Source organism: Acanthaster planci, linkage group LG10 (assembly GCF_054643075.1).
Source record: "Acanthaster planci isolate LZ-2023a linkage group LG10, COTS_SCS, whole genome shotgun sequence".
Classification (NCBI taxonomy): domain Eukaryota; kingdom Metazoa; phylum Echinodermata; class Asteroidea; order Valvatida; family Acanthasteridae; genus Acanthaster; species Acanthaster planci.
Genome location: NC_141786.1, coordinates 8,443,345 through 8,463,887, shown reverse-complemented (window position 1 = coordinate 8,463,887; position 20,543 = coordinate 8,443,345). Strand labels below are relative to the sequence as shown.

General features: G+C 41.3%; 1 protein-coding gene across 2 annotated transcripts; it reads right to left on the bottom strand.

Annotated features, from left to right (window-relative positions):
• Positions 1-2,260: 2,260 nt before the first annotated feature.
• On the bottom strand, positions 2,261-16,831 carry LOC110985024 (uncharacterized). Of its 2 annotated transcripts, none has more exons than XM_087141839.1 (4): positions 16,529-16,831; positions 8,159-8,206; positions 7,601-7,747; positions 2,261-5,884 (listed from the first exon to the last, which is right to left on the bottom strand). In XM_087141839.1, exons 1-4 carry the CDS (start codon positions 16,713-16,715, stop codon positions 5,601-5,603), a joined length of 666 nt encoding a protein of 221 aa, XP_086997965.1. In that variant the 5' UTR covers positions 16,716-16,831; the 3' UTR covers positions 2,261-5,600. The 2 variants fall into 2 exon arrangements, with proteins under 2 accessions (XP_086997965.1, XP_022101407.2); XM_022245715.2 differs by lacking the exon at positions 16,529-16,831 and adding an exon at positions 14,530-14,660.
• Positions 16,832-20,543: the final 3,712 nt, after the last annotated feature.

The window sequence follows — 20,543 nt, the reverse complement described above, 5'->3', positions numbered from 1 at the left end:
CTTAACTGTGGGCGAACCCACTCCGTGCCTCCTGAAAATGAGGACCCTAGATGATTTCCCCAGCACGTGGATTCCAAATTCTTCATTGTATGATGCTCCCACAATGCAATGCGTGATCAGTGGCTCATAAAATATTTCTTCTCTGTAAATATGACCAGAAGCATTTTGAAAAAGCTACAGCACCGCGAATAATTGGGGTTAACAACGGAGTCACTATTTGTAAAATGTTCATGTCCAGCGCGACACATGGGTTAATTAATAATGCAATCTTACCGTAGCAGCAACCAGTTAAATGTTAATATTCAACACTCAGTAGAACCAACTCAAAACAACCGCCGCGAGCAGACGCACTGCCATCGGTTAAACAGCATGTTAGTGTGGAGTGCTTGTTTTTCTTGGGAGCCGTTCCACCGCATTTCATAGTCGTTCGTGAACCATGAAAGGGCAGTGGCCGCCAAACGAGCTTCTAGGAAATTACATTAGTGTAATTATTGATGTTGAAACATTGTGTATTGACAATTACGATATGCAGATAATCAGTGGCATGATGATCAGGGACCACACTCTAACTCCTCCATGTAGCCTACAGTAAGTTTGCATTAGTTTCGATTTTTGATTTGAACCTAGCACCTGCCTGGTGCCAACCCTGACCCAGCTGGGTATATAAAGTTCTTGGAACCAGGCTGGCATCAGTAGGCCCAGGGCGGCCAGGGGTGGTCCAGCTGCAGCATGCCAGGGTTGGGCTGACCAGTCCTGCAAGATCTTGCCATAGCTGGGCCGAACCAATTAGCTGGTGCTGCTTGGGTTCTGCTCCATGAGAAAGGATATTACGAAGACAGAAGTGAAAAGGCGCAGAAGCTGAGAGAAAATTACATTGAAATTTGAACCCCTGTTGCCTTCATTTGCCATTTATGAATATGCGCACATAATATAGAATTTATTTGTGAACTGCTCTATTTTGTCAATTACAAACGTCGCCAAGGGAACGCTCTGACTCGACTCGAGTCATACCATATGAGTGATAAGTAACTCGTAACAACACTGGTTTTCCATAGGCTGTTCGGTCTCTGGGTACAGTCATTTCTGATGAAATGATGTAGTAAAGTCGATAAATGTCACCGTGTTGTGATCCATTGAAGCATCCATTCCCTCTCTGCGCGCTGACGCCATCGGCATGCAGAGCCTCCGTGACCATCTTCACACGAGCTGGTGATTGGACAATGGTATTTGAAAAGTGGTGTTGACGCAATTCTAAGATCGGAACTCTGCATACCTATGGCGGCAGTGTGGAAAGAACGAATAGGTCCACAGGTCTCAGGTGACTGAAGGTCATGTCACTCATTCTCCTTGTAGGATTTGGATCATAAAATTTTGTGTAATTAATAATCTAGCAATGGACGAAGATACATAATTTCCATGTTACAACTATGTTGCTTCCACTAATTTTGATGGAAGCTTATAAGGCTGTATACTCTTGCAATGTCATGTTAAGAGGCAATTCTGTTTTCATTAAGCCTAGGTTTCTGTTTTTGTTGTGCTATTTAAAAGGCATTTTGGTGCCTTTTGATTATTATGGTAACTTGTGTTTTCGTATTCGCAGCAAAAATGTGATGTCTGAGACATCAACCATTATCTGTTTTTATGGTAGTTGGCCAGAGACCACAGTTTCCTCACAGGCCCTTTAGAGCAAGCAGCCTTTTGATTAACAAATTAAACTGAAGCCCCTAAAATGTAGAGTGTGTTCCTGTGATGACAAAGCACAAAGGCCCCGCCTGGTTTTTAAAGAAAATTATGGAGAATCTAAAATATTACAAAATGCACCTTTCAAAGAGAGCATCTAAAATAGTTTTCTGATACGTTTTCATACACTATTTCATGAGGAGTAGAATTCCACCAACAGTTTTTTGAATAAAATCTTATACTATTGATCCCTGTGCGCTTATCTGGACTTAACCTTGGACAAGGTGTTCGTCGTTCGTCGCAGCGCGCACGTTCTGCTTGAAATCAAAGCAAAGAGCGTCTTCAAGGGAGTAGTGTGCTTAGTGTGACATATCTGTAGTAAATAATGGCATTGCCAGTTATAATCTGCAAAAAATGAGGGGTTCCCTTGTGTGTTGTAGTTGTGTGTGGATTCCTCCTGGGATTAAGAGGTTCTGTGCGTCCGGCGTGTGTTGAATAATGGCTGTGGTCTACATGTAATTTTATTTATTGTGTACAAATAGTTTTCAAACCACACAATACAGCACAAGTAACAATGAAATTACCAGAGGAAACACGCATCGTATGGTATTTTATTGCTTCAAAAAGCGCCTCTCCAAGCATCAGTTTCTCAACGAGACGTTTTCTTAAGGAAGACAAAACAAGCACTGGAGTGCATTATTGAATGAAACACTGTTGAAGTTGAGTAAAATTCCATTCATGTTTTTGACAAAAGTATGTGATTATTTTAATCAGTAGTACAGTTTGCCTGTTACTTTTAATGAATCGGATGTCTGAGCAATTGTGGCCATTCTTGGCAAACGGTGACCCGACTTAACGAGGAAAAAACTTTTATGTTGGCTATGAATGTTCTCAGTTGATCGCATTATTGACTATGCGTCATGAAACTTTGCAAACATTTCAGATAGAATGAACAACTCAGAAGTTAGATGAAATGCTTTATAAATATAGTTGTTATTGTAATAACTCACTGCGTTAACAGCAGAGTAGGGGGGACTGTTTGGTACAGTTTGACCTTTGCGACAAAAATGGCAAAAGGTCTCATTAATATGCATAAGTATACTAAACCCCCCACACTACTCAGCTGTGCTTGTCAATACTTTTCAGGCCTGTGCACCTGTATGCCTGTTCGACTGATCGAATGCACTGTAAGTTTGTGCTCTTTGTCTGAGTCTTCTTTTTAACGTCACAGTCGTGTTTTTGCATACAGGTGGCTGCCAACACGATGACTAGCTGTCAACATAAAAGTCAAAAAATAATTCACTAAAAATGTTCAGAAATGTAGGATATCACTCAAAACACCTCTTAATGCATACGATTGAAAAACTCATTCTCAAAACGAGTGAGTCCACTCACTCCACTAGAAGAGTGAAAACCACTCCCAAAGAGTAAACTGTAAATTTACACTCTACCAAGGAGCCGTTTAAAGGACAACTCGAAAAAGACTTGTACAAAACGGCTCTTCTTTTTTCACTTTTTGGAGTTGTTTTTCACTCTTCTTGGGTGGTTTTACTCTTTTCGAGTCAACTGATGAGCTTTTTTGAGCAACTTTCTCACTACTCGTGCACCACATAATAAATTTTGCTTCTAAATAAATAAAGCTACGACCTCCGTTGAAAGGACAAACGTAATGGGGCGATTGTACATTTTGAGGCAAAACCCGAAACTATAACCAAGGGTGACAGCTTGACACACTCTGGCCGTCTATGTATAAATAATAGGAAAAACGACAGCGGTGTATTGCATTGCAATTCTGTGAATTTGTGCGAATCCAAAAAAAACTGCACAGCTATCCATCAACCTGGTGTGTAGTCGGCAACTGACCTGGTCTGGTCTCCAAACCAAAGGTATCGACCGTTTTGGAGGATCTTTAGATCTGGTAGCCGCCACTTCATCATGTGACCAAACTGGGAGGAATTCCTCCGTTTCACGTACCGGTAGATGGCCATTAAGGTTCTGAAATGTCTGCAATGTCTCGTTTTTCCAATGTTTACTTGTGCAACTTTCCTAATTTTCCCGCAAATATCGTAACTTTGAGTGATTATTGCTACCTTTACACAATTCTTGAAAACATACTTTCGTAAACCGACGTAACTTTGGCAGCCGGGGTTCACTTTGGCACATTCCTCATCCCTTGGTTATAGTCGTCATATCCTTGCGATTCTCTTAAATGACTCTATGAGAGTAATTGTATCAGAAAATACACCTGGAAGCTTGGTCTGAAGGACTGTTTACGTGCAAAACTCTGCTATAATTCTTTTTTCTTTGGTTTTTTTTCTTATCATTAAATTCTAGGAACTTGCCACAGTTGTCCCAAGTCAATGGATAACTTTTGCAGCACTTAATTAAGCTCTAACTCACAGTTAAAAGAAGTGGATGGATGTTTGATACTATTAAATTCGACTTATGACAAAATATCCAATCAAATGTGAAAAATAAAATCTTAAAATCTTACACTCAGACTTGAGGATATATGTTTAAAGAGTTCCCATTCTCGACAAACATTGTTTCTTACGGGATCCCTCCACATATGACATGTAATTTATATTTTCTTCTGCCAAGTATCCAATATATTGTTATATGTGGAAATAAATGATCACTGATTTGATTTGAATTGATTAGAAATAGGCCTATTTGTTTTTAGGAAAGTCGGAGACGATGAGGATTTTAACCTCCCAAAGTTACCCCGGTGAACGATTTTAACGTGAACACATGCTTCAGGTAAACGGGACATCCCCCTGCGAGTTAGACCGGACAGAATACAGGATTGTGAGAACAGCATACAGACACTAATGCTTACGGTACTTTTTACTTATCAGACAATACAAGCATACTCTAATTATACATCTTAAGGTTTTACTGGTAAATGAAGACCAAACATAGGCGCTTATACCCATTTCGCTCCTAGGCGAAAATTAGCTTACACATATTGGGCTGGCATCATACAATACTTTTCTCACCTTTTACCTGAGAACCTTTGGTTTGGTTTCCATCCAGATCCACATGGGGATTGGATTTTGCGGTCACTACTGATTCCGAGGGCATGATGTGGTGTAACAGCCCTGACAAAGATATGTAGGCTACATGAATTTTACAGTTAAGGACATTACACGACATATTTCTGAAAGATAAAAAGTTTCAACTTGGGTTTGTAGGCCACGTGGCCCAATGGTTTGGATTTGCAACTGACCCATCAGTTGAAAATCTTTATCAGGAGTTCGAAGCCAGCCACCAATTACCCTCGGCTGTAGAACTAGGTCCTAGCTCCACGCGTTAGCAGGTCTAATGTCTTGCCCTTTAGGCCTACTTGCCTCAGCCATGCAGGTGGATTATAGGCATGAGGGAAGGAAGTTGCAATGCTTATAGTTATGGTGCTAAAATGGTGCAATTAAGTTGCATTCGGGCGAACCAGCATAGATAACAATAATAATACAGAATATTGATAATGCCCGTTAGCGGGCATTATTGATAATGCCCGTTAGCGGGCATTATCAAATCGCATCGTGCATAGCAAAACGATAACACAGGGTCACGTTGCACAGTGTTGAATAGGCAGACCGTCTGTTTATGAATGATAACTCTATATCAGGAACTCGGATATGAAATGGCCGAATAAGCACGATCTGGACAAGCCAAACTGTTGAAGGTCCAATCACGATACACATATTATCTCTACTTTTTTTGTTTTACTATTTCTTATACTCATACCCGAGTCCAGTTTGGTACTCGTTGGCCTACTCCTTACGTACTCGTATCCATAGTAGTACTCGCAAGACAAGTTCTATACATTGTACCGGAAATCAATGTAAAGAATTCGTACTCTCACTCGTGGGAATGTACTCCACTACAACACGGCTTTTTATTGGACGCCTATACGCATTTTACATCACAAGCAGATGTAACAAACCAACCAGGATCAGAGAGAGAAACGGCTTGGCGGAGTCTACGCCGTTGCAGCCGTCGGTGTTGCAGAAGCATGCGTGGCCAGACGTGACGTCGACAGTTAAGTGACTAATACTGGGCACCAGCTCCGAGGCAACCTGGAGGCTGTGCTTCATGTAGGCATCGCTTTCACTACTGGACAGGCAGCTGAGGGGAGGGGTATCGGAATCCTTCAGTGTGTAGCTGCAAATTCGAATGACACCACTGAAGCTCATGGTCGCTCCTGGAAAGTTTGTCAGTTAATAAAAACTGCTAATTGTTAATCTCTATCGTTGTAAATTCTATTTGGCTTGTAAATTACGACACAAAGCCATCACGAATCCCGGTACTTTATGGAATTACCACCAACATTGTCTAGAAAAAAATCAACAACAATGCTACTGATGGTGAAGCAACTGTTATTCTGGTGCTACATGCTGTTTTCTATGTAACTCACGGAACAGTAACTAGTGGTGGTGACAAGTGAGACAAACAAATTTGATCTGAAGGTTTCTAGGGCGTAATCCTGCCGGTGAGTGGAGGGAATAGACCGATTGCGCCAACTAAGTCACGGGATCTAATGTGGGTTTCAATCATCAACAAACATGGCGTCTCCCCACAGTAAAGCATGTCATAAAAGCGTCAGTCACTAAATATACAGTGCAATTAGACTACATTTTGTGTGGAGTACTAAAGTTGGCTTCATTTTGCTACCCAACACTTGAAAAGCACACTCTGCTATGGGAGTGGGACGGTATCCATTCTAATTGATGGGCGCAATCCAGTTGTTAAGCCTTTGGAATAGCGAAAACAAGGGGTGGGGCATCACATTGCATTAGAGGCCTTCCTGTGATATTGTTTATATATTATTTTGTTCATCTAACAGCGCACTCAATTCTATACTGGAAGACTACGCATAACAACGAAGGAGCCAATAAAGACATATTAGGTTTGGAGGCGGGGAAAAACTTCAAATTAGTATTTCAGAGAAAACCCACATGGAAAAAAGGGTAGAGACCAAAAACTAATTCAGGTCCCCATCTAGGTGAAAAACGAGGAAAAGGCCACCGAGCCAAAATTGGTTGACTTTGTGCACCGGCAGTTTCCTGGAGTTGACTCAGGTTAGACTTCGTCCCCACAGTCTCTCTTTTCTTACAGACGGCATATTTGACCAACTCAGGCCAGGATTGCCCGTGAAAGCCACTCGAACGCATCGGATGTATGCTTGATTGTCTGTTTAGACCTTTCAATAGAATGATGCGTTTAACGTTTCTGCCCGTTCTCTTCTCCGGTTTCCACTGTGAGGTTAAGTTCAAAATAATCGATTCTAGTTTGATCACTACCAGAAAAGTGGGGGAGGGTATAAAAACGCCACCCCCCCTCAAAAAGTGCTTGGGATGTATGTCTGTAGAATATGGAACAAATCTGTAGCGTTTGGTACTAGAAATCGCCTGATGCTTATCTTGATATACAATAGCCCCTCACATCTGTGAATATTATACCAAAGACTTGGGCACACTGATGTATTGTTTCTGTCCGTGCTTCCTTCTCACTCGATCCCCCCCCCCCACACACATAGTATGGGTTAAAGGCCCGTTGCCCTACTCTGCTTTTGTGAGTTTTTCAATTGCAACCTCCCGGTTGCGGTACAAGGGCCGGGCCCAGGATTTACGGTTTTATACCAAAGTTACCTTTTTTCATTTTTCAGACGGATTTTCCCGTTCGGGTACGGCGGCTTACGGTGGAGACGCAACATGAGAAGACATAATGCGACACTACCCTACAAGAATCGACAATACAGGCAAAGATAATATAGGACTCAACAAGACCAGATGTACTGAGACCGTGACTAGACAAGTCAAACAAGACATAAGCTGATGACACCAGACGGTTTGCCCGGCGGTGGAATAAGACAAAACAAGACGAGAGATGCAAGGGGAACAGAAAATAACAAACCCACCTTCATATCTCGCAGAGTATTCCCCATCAAATTTCAAGCATTGAGTCTCAACTGCGCCACCGACATTGTCACACGTCTGTACTTCTCCGGCTTCACCATCCTTGCAAAGTCCGTAAAAGGGACAGACGTGACACTTGAGAGCAAGCGCTTCAATCAAAATATGAAGAAACTATTGAGGTGAAAAAATCTCTACACGGGTCCCGTTTGGGATAACATTTGCGACGCATATACGCAACGTCCGACCGAATACCAGATATCATTTCAACACAAAACCACATCTACTCTACGCCGAGATAGCGCCACCAATCATCAAGAGCATACAAACATGGGTGTGGCGGGGGATTCCAGAGGGGAGGTTTTAAGGGGGATTTAAGGGGAATTCATCTTTGGAAGATATTAAACAAAAACAAACTAAAAGGAATAGAAGATTACAATGTAGGCAATGCCTCTAACTTATTGCAGTTTTCCTCCACTTTTGATGGGTTCTCAGTATAAAACTTTTATTCTATTCTATTTTTTTACTCATGAAAAACACCCAGAAACAAAAATTTCAAATACCTTCAAAACTTCCGGAAAGAACAAAAAGAACGGCCAACAACTTCCTCTCTACAAGAAAATGATAAAAAGAAGGACAAGTAAATTTACCATACAGTCGCTGGAAGATAACAGTCTGGGGCCCCAGTTTTTCCCCACATTTTTGTCATCAGCATAAGTGTGCATTCTGTACACGATTTCCGCCTTTCTGTGATAGAACAGCAGCAAGTCGCGAAAAAGGAATGTTTGCTGAATGTTAAAATTAACTGTGATTGGCGTAGGCGTAGCCCATTTGGACATTTTCCTGGCTTTAATCAACTTCTCTTTATCCCTAGCAGTGCCATTATTTTTGCTGATATTAGAGGTCTTTTATTGATATCTGCAAAGCAACATAAAACGTAGCTGAACTAGATTCCTTTGCACGAGCAACGTAAGTTGTCTAATCAACCAATCCAGACAAACCTAAAGAAACCAAAACAATCACATCAAACCCATCTCGAAAGCTACCAGTAGTAGCCCTTAATTGTTACTACAAAAGAATGGACAGAGTAACACGCACAAACCAACATGCACTTCAAGAAACAAAACCAATCAAACCCAAACAAAATACGAACTGAACAAAACCTTAATTTAATAAAACCACTTAACTGCAGTTTGGGGGTTAATGTAGAAAGAGATAGAATCAAACCACTGGGGACGGGTAAGTTCAACCAACAGGAGTGGTTAAATCCTTCATTTTTGTCTGTTTGTTTTTATTTTGGTAACATTTGAACTATAGTCTTGTTTCGTGCCCAGCAAATTCGTAAAAAGTTGAACACAATTCAACTTAGGCGAAATTTCGAAGCAAAAAACTTTTGTGATGTCAAATTCGCTTCGTTTTTGCATTTACAAAAAGTACATATATATTACATGAACCGGCCTTTAGTAAAATGTGTGGGCATAACTCCTCCTAGTTGTATTGATTGCACTGAAACATGGCAGCGGCAAGAGAAAACCCTTTTATTGAAGGCGCAGACCACGAAAATGGAGCAATGATGAATTATATCAATAGAGTTATAGACCGAGGCTGCCATGGGCAGAGAGTGCCCTAACCCCGGAACACAAAGTGTGAAATTCTGTTCCTCGGACCGTTTGTATGCAGACGGCTTTTCCTCTGATAGCAAACCTTTTCAAAGTTGATATGTTTATTTAACTAAGACATTGGAAATTTTTATTAAAACTTCAAAACTGGGACCATGGAAATAATCGCAAACACAGCACCGGGACGATGGGGAGTAATTTGGGAGTGATTTCAATGCGACCTATTGCAATACCAGAATAACCTCCAATTAAAGGCCTCTTCAGACTACAGATGAATGTTAAAGCAAAGTAAATTTGACGTCCGGAAAGATTTGCAGAAAAAATTCGGCTGAGTTGAAATATGTTCTACGAATGTTTGATATGGCCTCACAATTTTGCATCCTTGTTAGCATTAGCGCCGAATATAAACCGGCCTTATCTTACTGGTGCCGCCTTGAAATTGGCCCCATTGCGAAATTGAACCCGGTCGCAAATTGAAGGAGACAAGATTCTTCGTGATAGCTGCATGTTTATTCGCCGCTGGCTTGTGCGACGGTACCCGGTGCTTCTTGCACTGATGAGTCACATATCAGCCACGCATCGATTGTATGAGAGGAAGGTTAACATCAAAGAGCTTTTTGCTACGTTTGCCCGACCAGTATTAAGTGTACTTGAGACTCCATGAGGAGTTTTAGGTCGGTCTCCATATACAAACATACAAACTCAACGACAGATCCAGAGACTGAGACCATAGGGGACCATGCACCCCCCATGAGATACGTTGGAAGACATGAAAAGGCATTTTTTATTAAGTGCTATTGGCGTGGAAAAGGTCCCCAAATGCAACCTCACCCTAGAGAAAAGCTGTGAAAGAAAAAGAAGTTGTCCCCCCCCCGAAACAATATGGAGCATAGGAAACAACTGTTACAGCAGCTATCTCTCCAATGATATTAGAGTGTTGCTGCAATTAGTTTTTAGCCCTGAGATTTTCTGCAATTTTATACTCTTCTTCAATGTCTGAAAATTACACACACGTCTAATTTAACTTATGCACGCTCGATCTCCTTGACAGCTGAGGGTGCTGATGCTGTGACGTCATCTTTGAAGACATTGTTCAGTGCACAGATTTTTCTGATCAGATTGTGAATACATATTGACTAAACATAAGTTTGAGAAAGGGTTGATCATTATTGCTTTCATTTTGTTTTATTCACAAGGATCCCCAAAGAAGAGAACATTCGACAGCAAAATCTTTAAAACATGTATCCTTGACCATCAGCTGAAAATTCTACCATTTACTTTCATCTTAACACCTAAAGGCAACCTGACTTTGGGTCTGCATGCAGATTTTCGCACACTGAAGCCGTCCTGTGAGTCCCCCCGTAACAAAAGTTTCACTCTTGCGAGAATTGGGTTCAAATTTTGAGCCTTCGCAGCGAAAATGAAACGCAGACTTAAACCTTGTACCAAGTATGAAGAAAATTTGCTCAAATCACCCAACCTTGTTTTCTCATAAGGTAATCACGATTGTTTCACGGTGAATCTAAGATCATTGCAATGAGGATTTCAACTAAAAAGAAAATGCAGGACCATCTACCGTACAAGACAATGACAACTGCCAACGCAAGATAGAGGAACTGGCATCGAGTTACGACAGCTTATACGCGTAGCTCCAAATAAATGCATCATGTTCTTGAAACTTAACTGGAGCAGAGGCCAGTTATCTGGCAGGTACAAATTAGAACGTCTGACTGCAAGTATGAAGCTGGTGAAGAGACTTTCTCTGTCCAAAATGTCATTGTTTTTAAAAGGAAACGCGCATAACAATGCTTCTTCGATTGACTGAACCGCTCTTGAATACGCTAATCACATTAATTCGTTCCACAATTATCTGCCTCAATGCATGCTTACTTTCATTGTTCCACTTTTGGACCCCCTTTCAAAAACAAATCTACCAAGAGAGCCATAGGGACTTGATATATTATTCGTTTAGATATATACATGTATGCATATTTTTGTTGTGGTCTTAAGTCGACTATTGAAAAAATCAAATCAGCTAGACCCTGGGTTAAAACAAATACACTGAAGGAAAAAAGCGCCCGTCCAAGTACCCGCCGCTACTTATGAAGTGACGCCTGCAAGAACTGTGATACTAATATATTATTGCATATAATGCAATACAGTGGCATACTTATAAGTGAGGCTAGTCGGTGTCAAACAATGTGCAAGCAGAAGGCTCGAGCAAGCCTCACTTATAAGTTTGCTTAATGTTGTTAGCATCGATCACCGTTAGAGCATGGCTGTTTTGCTGCACAGGCCTCACTTACAAGTAGCGGTGGGTAGTTGGAACGGGTGAAAAGAGAGACAAGGATTACAGGAACAGACGTTCAGAGCCGTAAAACATGCCACAAAAAGCATCATTTATCATTCTATTGCAATGAAACTAGAGGTGTGGAAAGGGATGCCGTATTTACCCACAGTTCACTTTCATCTTATTTCCACTTCGGTCTGCTTTGGGTTTTTTTTTTTCTTTAATAAAACCGTACCATATTAAGGTGGCAGCTTGTTTTGTTTTGTTTGTTTTAAAATAGTTGAAAAATGCATTTTGTTCCCATTTACAAACTTATGAAGCTGCAAGGGTAACCCTTGAAGCGTTAGAGCAGCATGACCCAATCCAAGCTTAAAAAAGTGACCACTACAGGTGAAGAGGGGGGTCTGGAAAGAAGGAGCTAAATGGAAACAGAGGAAAAGAGTTCACTCCTATAATCATGTACATGCACTTTATTAGGCAAAGTTGACAGTCGCTGGCCCCCAATCTGTGATGCTGCATTCTTATTTTTAATGACATTTTATTGAATGTGGTTCAACTTTTCGACAAACTCCATACTTCTATTTTAAAACTAGGGTCAAAGGTAAACTGTATTGTAAAAACATGCATATTAGGTGAAATATAACTGCTTTTGTACGTATTCGGTCAGATATGACGGCCATTTTGAACTCAGGAGTTCAAGGCATTTTCAGTCCAAAAGCACAATAGGTCTTCTTCAGAAATGGAAATGGGAAAGTTTTACCGTTATCCTTTTGAGGAATCTTGGAGATATTGTTTAATCACATCTGCTTAATAGCCTCACCCAAATATCATTAGAGTATACAGCTTTTTTTCAGAAATGTCCAAGACAGGATGTAACATGGGCCTTTTCCTAATGCTCCCCTTCTCCATGGTCATTTTTGCCCCTAGGTTTCACTTTCACAGATGTCTACGCCTAATTCACAGACCATGGAAATTTACACTGTTAGCTGCATAGCATATCATAGGTCAAGCTGACCATTTACTCTGCTCCTTCGTTTTTTTCTCTTCATTTATGTGAACATAAATACAACCACAGCTGCGTCATTGATTGGTACTACCTTTAATTCTGTCACAGCTTTGTCAAAAAAATTCAGACAGTCCTCATTAATTCTGCAATACGGTCGTTTCACAGTGGTTCGCCGCCGAGTGTTTGCAACACGTTGGCCAATCACAATGAGCGAAATTTGTCGACCCAATGCGCGTTTGGAGTGGGTCGACAAATTTCGCGCGTTATGATTGGCCAAAGTGCTGCAAACTCTTGGTAGTGCACTATTTTGAATCGCCCCATTTGGGCGATAGCTCCTACAACACCAAATATGGCAAATATTAAATGTCTCTAAAAACCTTTTATTACATCTTGCGGTGCAAATTCAATTGCTGTTATACACCTTTAATTTGCCGGCATAGCCCCACTAATTCTTTTCTTGTTCAGCGTTAACTTGTATTCCACCAAACACAGTAAAAATCAAATGCCCCTTCATTCTCGGGCAGTCTTTTGTTGCACCCTGCACCCTTAATTTGTACAGACACCTTTGATCTACTGGTATAATCTGTAGTGGCTTTTTGTTGTGACTAGAACATGGCCCCACGAATTATGTACAACTTTTACCCCACCAACAATGCATAAGATCAATGTCTCTTCAGTTCTCTAGGAAACTCTTTATTGATGCATCTTTGATTTTCTGGTACTGCCAATGAACCCCTCCCCAATAAATACATTTGAACATTGCTTTGTAAATACGAAATAAGTCACTGTATTTGCCTCGCTTTGAATGAATCTCTCATCTGACTTCATTGTGAAGCACGTAAACACTTCAAAATAATTGGAGCCGTGTTCACCTTTAAAGCCTGGGCTTCTACGTAGCTACAGCCAAAACGTACCGTACAAGTTTGGTGTCTGGGGGCACTCATATCTAGATTCAGAACCCTCGAATTATCTTATACTCTCTACTTTCAACTTGCCTAGAATTTTTAAAACGAAAGTCATTTTCTGGGCGTCCTAAAATTTTCGGCTGACAGCCTAATGAAATGGTTTGTGAACAAACCAATGTAGCACTGCTAGTGCATATATATACTCATTAGCATAAAAGCAAAAGGCAGTGTCCTTTGAAATAGTGAAAACGTTAAGTGAAAATGAGGTGACAACTGAGACACAAAACTGAATTTTGGGGTTTCATTGTTTTAGCTTCCCTTTAACATGCATAGAGCGAAATTTATGGGGAGATTTGCCATCGGTGTCCCCTCTCTGAGCTGAGCCTATATAATGTTGGAGCTTTTTCGTGGAGTGTAATTAAGATAGTCCTACACATTTTTTTTCTGAACAGACCGTGAACGCTAAATTTACATATCGAAAAAGGCTATCCACAGGCTTCATGTCATTGACTTTCACAAACTACAAGCTAAAAGAGATTAGGGTACAGAAACAAATCCTGTCGTTTTGGTGCACGAATCAGTACTGCAACATTAATTGACATTTCTCCCTAAGAAAAAAAATAAACAAGGTAAACTGAAGTACAAACGAGGGTTGTGGGACACAACGCACTGCTTGCACCGCAAGAATTTGAAATTTACATCGACTGGTCCATTTTAGCGTTGCCATCCATCACCTCCCTTCGTGCCGGCATGGATTTAAGCCGCGCCATGGGCCAAACAATTATGTTAATGTAGTGCTACCTAATGGTAGGCAATGGCGTCTGCTGCCAGGGTGGCCATTCGCTATACACACGCAGTAGCCCTGCACATTATTATGTTGCTATCACACTGAGGGTATAAACGCAAGCCTCGTGAGTAATTCGTGAATATTACTTTGCCTTCCTCGGAGAAAAAAAAAAGTCGCTTGTGAGCCTGCGTGTGATATTGATCTTGCACACGAAGGAAGCTGAACGGACAGGGTTTCTATCCGGTCAATAATCGCTCATAACGAGTGCAGTTCAACCCTTAAATACTTCATCAGTACGTAAAATGAAATAGGGATGGGCCGACTTACCCATTTCGGGATCTGAATTCCGCCAACGACGTCAGGAAAGTTAAATTTTGGGCACTGATTTTACGAACAATATCTTGCGTCCAGTAATTTCAGTCACAGCCAACGAATTGGGGTAGTCTGGCTCCCAGACTAAAAGATTCCGACTAATTGAGATACCTCTAGGACGGTGGACTTTTTCCTGACAGAATTTGACAAAGGCAAGCGTTTCAACCCAGTGTGGACATGCATGAGTCCTATTTTTTCTATATTTATAGCAATGACGTTACACTGTTGCCCATATGTCCGCTGCTTATGAGAAAAAGAGTAATCTAAAAAAGGGTAAAAATTAAACACACATCCCAGGACCGAGGTTCGTCTCCATTAGTCCAACCAGTGGCGTAAATCTGTGCCGGAATTTGGGGGATGGCGAAAGGTGGTGGGAATGACTTGCCCAGTCATGAAAAATAGAAAAGCGCGTGGGGGGGGTGACACCTTATGACCCTATGCGATCGATATCATAAAAGATATCATGTACGTTGTAAGATATTGATGTGCATCTGTACTATTTTATTGCTTTTAAAGATTGTTTTTCCATTTTTGAGTGATACAGAATGCATTTAGTAGTTGTCAGAAGTCTGAAACATTCTTCACAATCCGCTTTAACACTTCGAGGTGGCAGTGTGTCATTTTTGCTCACCACAAAAATGGGTCGATGATTCAATAGCCCATCCCTTCCCGCCCCCCAAAAAAGTGGGGGATATTGAACCCTATCCCAACCAGGATTTACGCCCGTCGATCTTGCTGCCGCCATTGGTTTCATACCAGGCCTAACGTAATTTTGCAGAATTTGATAAGGATTGTAACCAAATACTTTAAGGTAATACATTGCTCGTTCTTCGTGAAATGTTATGTTATTTCATGTTTTCTCTGCATATGCGAGAGTAAAATCATGAGTTTGCGCTAACATGTGACGTGCGCTACGTACATGGGCGTAAATCCCTGGGGAATGGGCGGGATTTATCCCCCACCATTTATTATTTTTTGGGGGGTGGCTATTTAATCATACCCAACTTTTTGTGGTGAGCAAAAAATTAAAGCGGATTGTGAAGACCTGTTCACACCTTCTACGACTAAAAATGCATTCAGTATCACTTATACAAAGGAAAATATTTTTTAAAGGCATAAATATGCCAATCTGAATGAACAGTCCAGATTTACATCAATATCGAGAACATTTACCATATAGAGTCATATGTTGTGACCCACCCCTCGCTTTTCATACTTTCAAAGCTTTTCAAAACTCTTTGGGGGCGATTTTCATGATAAAGATGCACATCAGGAAACGTGTATCAAATTCATGCAGAATCCTACATCAGAATGGCCCATTATGGCTTTTAAACTTGTTTTCCCTTTTTAGTGATATTGCAAACATTGAGAAATCCAAAAATAATCTTTAATCTTTTACTCATCACAAAAGGTAATGTCAACGATGAGTTCATTTCTTAAAACTAATTTTACAACATCTTAAAAGATAAACATTTTCGAAAATGATATTGTTACTGTCGGCACGAATTTGGAGATTCAGAAATGCGTACTCCATCATCCCGCACAAAACATCGGGCAAAAAACGCACGCGTTGGTCTAGTCACAGTTGTTTGATAAACATAGACAAGTTTCCCTGCCATAACAACTGTTTGTCATCCATCACACACGCTACATGTAGATCGTTTGGGTCTGGTAAGCAGACTTGTGTAGAGTACTGCGTGTAGTCTACACTACCACGTGCTGGGCCAATTTCAGGAAGCTGCTAAGCACAAAATTTGCTTAGCTACAGTATTGTCAAGCTCAGGCGGAAAGGTTACCAGCCAAAAATCTATGTCATTTTTATGATAAGCGAACATTAGCAATATACAAATGAACATTGGCATCCATGAACTGCAACAGAAGCTAACCATGTGTTGTTTCGAACATTGAGGTGGGAAATTGTGGAAATGAACGACATCTTCATCAAACTGCTCACCTGTAAATTCGGGCGCTGTCTTCCCATGTTTCCGCCATGAAGGTCCACCTTTGCTCCACCAACGTCGCTCTTTGCTGCTGCCGAGAAACCATCTTCGCCGTCGTCTGTACCGCTGGCTATCATCAGAGGACGACGTATCGTACTCGCTACCGGCAAACAATTCCTGCAAAATGTCTTCGTTTTCCATGTTTTGGCCGTGATTGCTAATTCAGTAGCTGTGTGCCACCCAGATGGGTGAAAAAAGTAGTAATGCATCGCGTATTTATACCGCAGCGAACGATGCCCCCCCCCCGCTCCGCGCAGTCGAGCAACGAATCAGAAGTGGGTGTTCAAATGAGGTCCTTACGCTTCAGACAACATGCTAGTCTTGGCTCAAGACGTTCTTTCGCGATACGGACTTAAATTGCCCGCTGCCAGCTCCCTATCTGCAAGCACAGATCAAACACTTAGTTTTCTGTACGTACGGTCAACGTACGGTCAACGAACCCGACCGATTTATTTATTGAGCAGCCGGTTGCCCAGAGCTGTAATATGGTGCGCATCTGGCGGGCACTGGCTAGTTGACTGCATACACTGTCCACAGACCCCACTTGCCACACAAACCTGACTTACCCAAGAACTGCTCCCCGCGAAGATGCACCGCCGGTGAAAGCCCTCTTTTGGTGGTTTGTGTACGTGCATGCGCGTTGTACAAACATCCCAACAACACCGTCTTGTACCAAGACTAACAACCTGCCGGTTAGATTGTTCCTGAATGGCACGTCGGTAACCAAAGGGGTTGCAGTTTTTTTGTGCTCGTCTGGCACTTTGGTATGCAAAGGATGTTTTATTTGTGCCTTTTTGGAATGGTGCTAAAAGTGTTAATTTATTGTCACAGGTTGGCACTCGATTGTCATAGTGGAGACCTGTGCCGGTTCAATAAATTGTTTTACAAGGAAAATCTGCTCGAAAGAATCCAAACCGACAGCTTCTTATGTTGATCCTCAAATAATCTTATTGCAAGAATACATTCAAAATACAATCACTCAAAGTACATGGCGACTATACAACAAAATACCAACAATGGATGGACAGGCAATTTAAAAGATACACTTGGATTGAAAACAGGATTCAAGCAACCCAATCAAAAGGAAAGGAACTAAAATGACTTATACAGAAAAAATGCAATCTCTTATACAATCAAGAAATTAAACAAAAAAAAACCTAAATCAGGCTTCGCGGTGATCTTGAGCTTGCTTGATCCAACTTGACCAGTGGATATGGGGGCAGCTCCAAATCCTTGGTAGTCCTTCGCTAGGTCAAGAGACTCACAGATCCAGCATGATGATGGGGAAAAGGGGCAAAGTGAAGACGGCAGAGAGACGAACCGGGTCGGCTCCCCAAAGCCACATGACCTATGGGCAAGTAGCCTGCACCAACACAGCACTGACACAGGTCAGTGATGAGAAGGAGTTTCAATAACTTTTGTCTAACAAGCAAAGTGCAGACAGCGCTTGGAGACAGCCTTCTCATTAGGTCTCAGATCGCTTCTTCTAATTAATTAATTAAAGATCAACAGTCTTGTTTAGTTACACCAAAACTAATATATAATCTTAACTACATAATAGGAATAAAACTAAGATACAATGAAACCAACCGAATAAGACATGCGAATGAATGAACAAGATTATGATTAAGTAACGCATAACTAATATGTTCACCCAGAACACCTTATTTAAAAATACACTAAATAATATCAGGGAAAGTTCGCTAAAACTTCATAGGCAATCATAGGCGAGCTGGTCAATGCCAAATACATGTAGAATAAGCTTAAGTTAAGCAACGTATAAATAGTTAAAGGTGGCTGGCCTTACTCAAGGTCAGTCTAGGGTAGAATTACACATGGGACACTTACTTCCATGCACATGGCAACAACAGGTGGCCAGGAGCCATGGCATGTGATAAGGCTTGAATGGACTAAATTGTGTGGGCCTACGTAACAGTGACTAATCTGGAATTCTCATTTTCCTTGAAGCACCAATGACGAAAAGTTGGCGAGTAGGGCAAGACGAATATAGCAATAAAAATACACGCTTATCAAGTTGCGCAAGTTCTTCAACAAAAAGCAGTGATGCAGTAAAATACTCCTAAAACACAAGTAAACTATTCCACAAAGATTCTTTCCTAATAGTAAGATAGTGAAACATAAAGAGTACAAAAATATCTCTACTAAATGATCTAAATGGAATATATTATAGGAACTGAAAAATTTTAAAAAGTGCGGATGTTACAGGATGATTAACGTCTGAACATTTATTCTTCGATCGTGATGTGTCCTACCAATTTACCTAGGCAAAGTACATCAAGATGTTTAATAAGAATCTATGTACAAGAAACAACAAGGATTCAAGCTTACTTGCACCAACAGAGCACACAGGTCAGTGAAGAGAACTTAAGGAGAAAAGTTTCAACAACTTTTGTCTAACAAGCAAAGGGCAGACAGCACTTGGACACAGCCTTCTCATCAGGTCTCAGATCGCTTCTGATGAAGACAGGGCGACCTGGGTCTCTTATAACGGATGGGGCATGTGCTCGGAACAATTGATGCAGTATGGTCTTTAGTCACTAAGTTTTCTTGGACAAGGAATGATCTCATCTTTCGTAATTAAGACTTTCTCAAGATCACGTACCAGGATGTGGTCTCAATTTTTATATTCAGTCTAAGGAAAACATATGGTCAGTCGGAAAAGGAAAAACCACGGGAAAGTGAAAGCATATAGATGACTAATTAGGCAGATGGTTTCTCCTACTCTACTTCCGTGGGAATGACACTTAGTCGGACCCACCATCTTCAAGTGGAATTCTAACAGGGTCCGACATTATTTTCTTCACTTGTTCTAACCAAGAGTGGATTATGCGCTAATGCGCATGGACAATTAGCATACCATAGCTGCATGCCATAGTACACACATTTCAATTCAAGTCAGAACTTTAACTCGCCCCATAGTACCCTAGTAAGGTCAATCGGAGGACGCCCCCGTGAGAATCTGAGAAGACAATGTACCACTCCTATAATGTTATTGTCTGGTGGCAAAGGAAATCTTGCAGGTAACGAATGACTACCAAATTGAATTTTACCTGACATTCGTGGTAACTTACGATTTTAGTCAAACACTTTGATCGGTAGCTTGTACATGCAGCTTCGTTTGTCTAAAAATAAAATCTGATTTTGCCCTTTTTTTAAAAGTGAAATCAGTAGCACTTGACAAAAACGAATATTAAAAACATTTCTGTTGAAGGAGTTTGATCAAATGGTGTATTTCTTGTTTTTATGCATGATGCACAGGAGGCACCTATGTCAATTTATTACACAGTTCGGCACCATGTGACCAAACTAGGTTCAAATCTGATTGCAGTTCAACGATCCCATGATTAAATGTCCTTTTCTGTTTCTTTCAAAATAAATCAGACGGAGGCCTTCCCAGGAAGACTTCTCAGTATGCTTTGTGGGGGAAGTATCCTTTTTGGGGTCGTGGTCTGCAGTGGGGGCGCTGAATTCAACAATGCGGAAATACACCGGCGATACTAAAAATACAAGGGAAATTCCCGCCATACACGCTTGATTCACCGTGACTCACTCATCCAGGGCCGTTTTATCAACTGCTGGGCCTCGACAGTGTAAAATAATTCCACGCGGCCAACCTCTCCAAACCCAGGCTTGGTCCTGTCAATCACAAGGGCTTATCCAGGACTCCAGGTCAACACATTATCTGTTTACAGTGCTGGCGCCAACCACAAGCTTCCAGACACATGGGCAAGTATGACAGACAGTGGCCGGATACATTTTTCAAAGGGGGGAGGAGTATTTTAGAGGGGAGTAGGTTTGCATGTATTAACATAATGCAGTAGTGTTTTGTGCACAAACATACGAGGGTGGATATCCCCCCCCCCGTTTCAGTCATTGCCAGGGCGATCCCATGATTGCCATCCTTTCAAAAGGTAGGTGGGGGGAAGTTAGGAAAAGTCATGAGAGTTC

Bases quoted from the DNA above. Each gene is read 5' to 3' on its own strand.
- LOC110985024 (XM_087141839.1), bottom strand. From the start codon at position 16,715: ATGGAAAACGAAGACATTTTGCAGGAATTGTTTGCCGGTAGCGAGTAC. The intron at 8,207-16,528 runs GTGAGCAGTTTG...ATTTTCTTGTAG, and splicing joins GACAGCGCCCGAATTTACAG to AGAGGAAGTTGTTGGCCGTT. The intron at 5,885-7,600 runs GTGGGTTTGTTA...CAAACTTTCCAG, and splicing joins ATACTCTGCGAGATATGAAG to GAGCGACCATGAGCTTCAGT.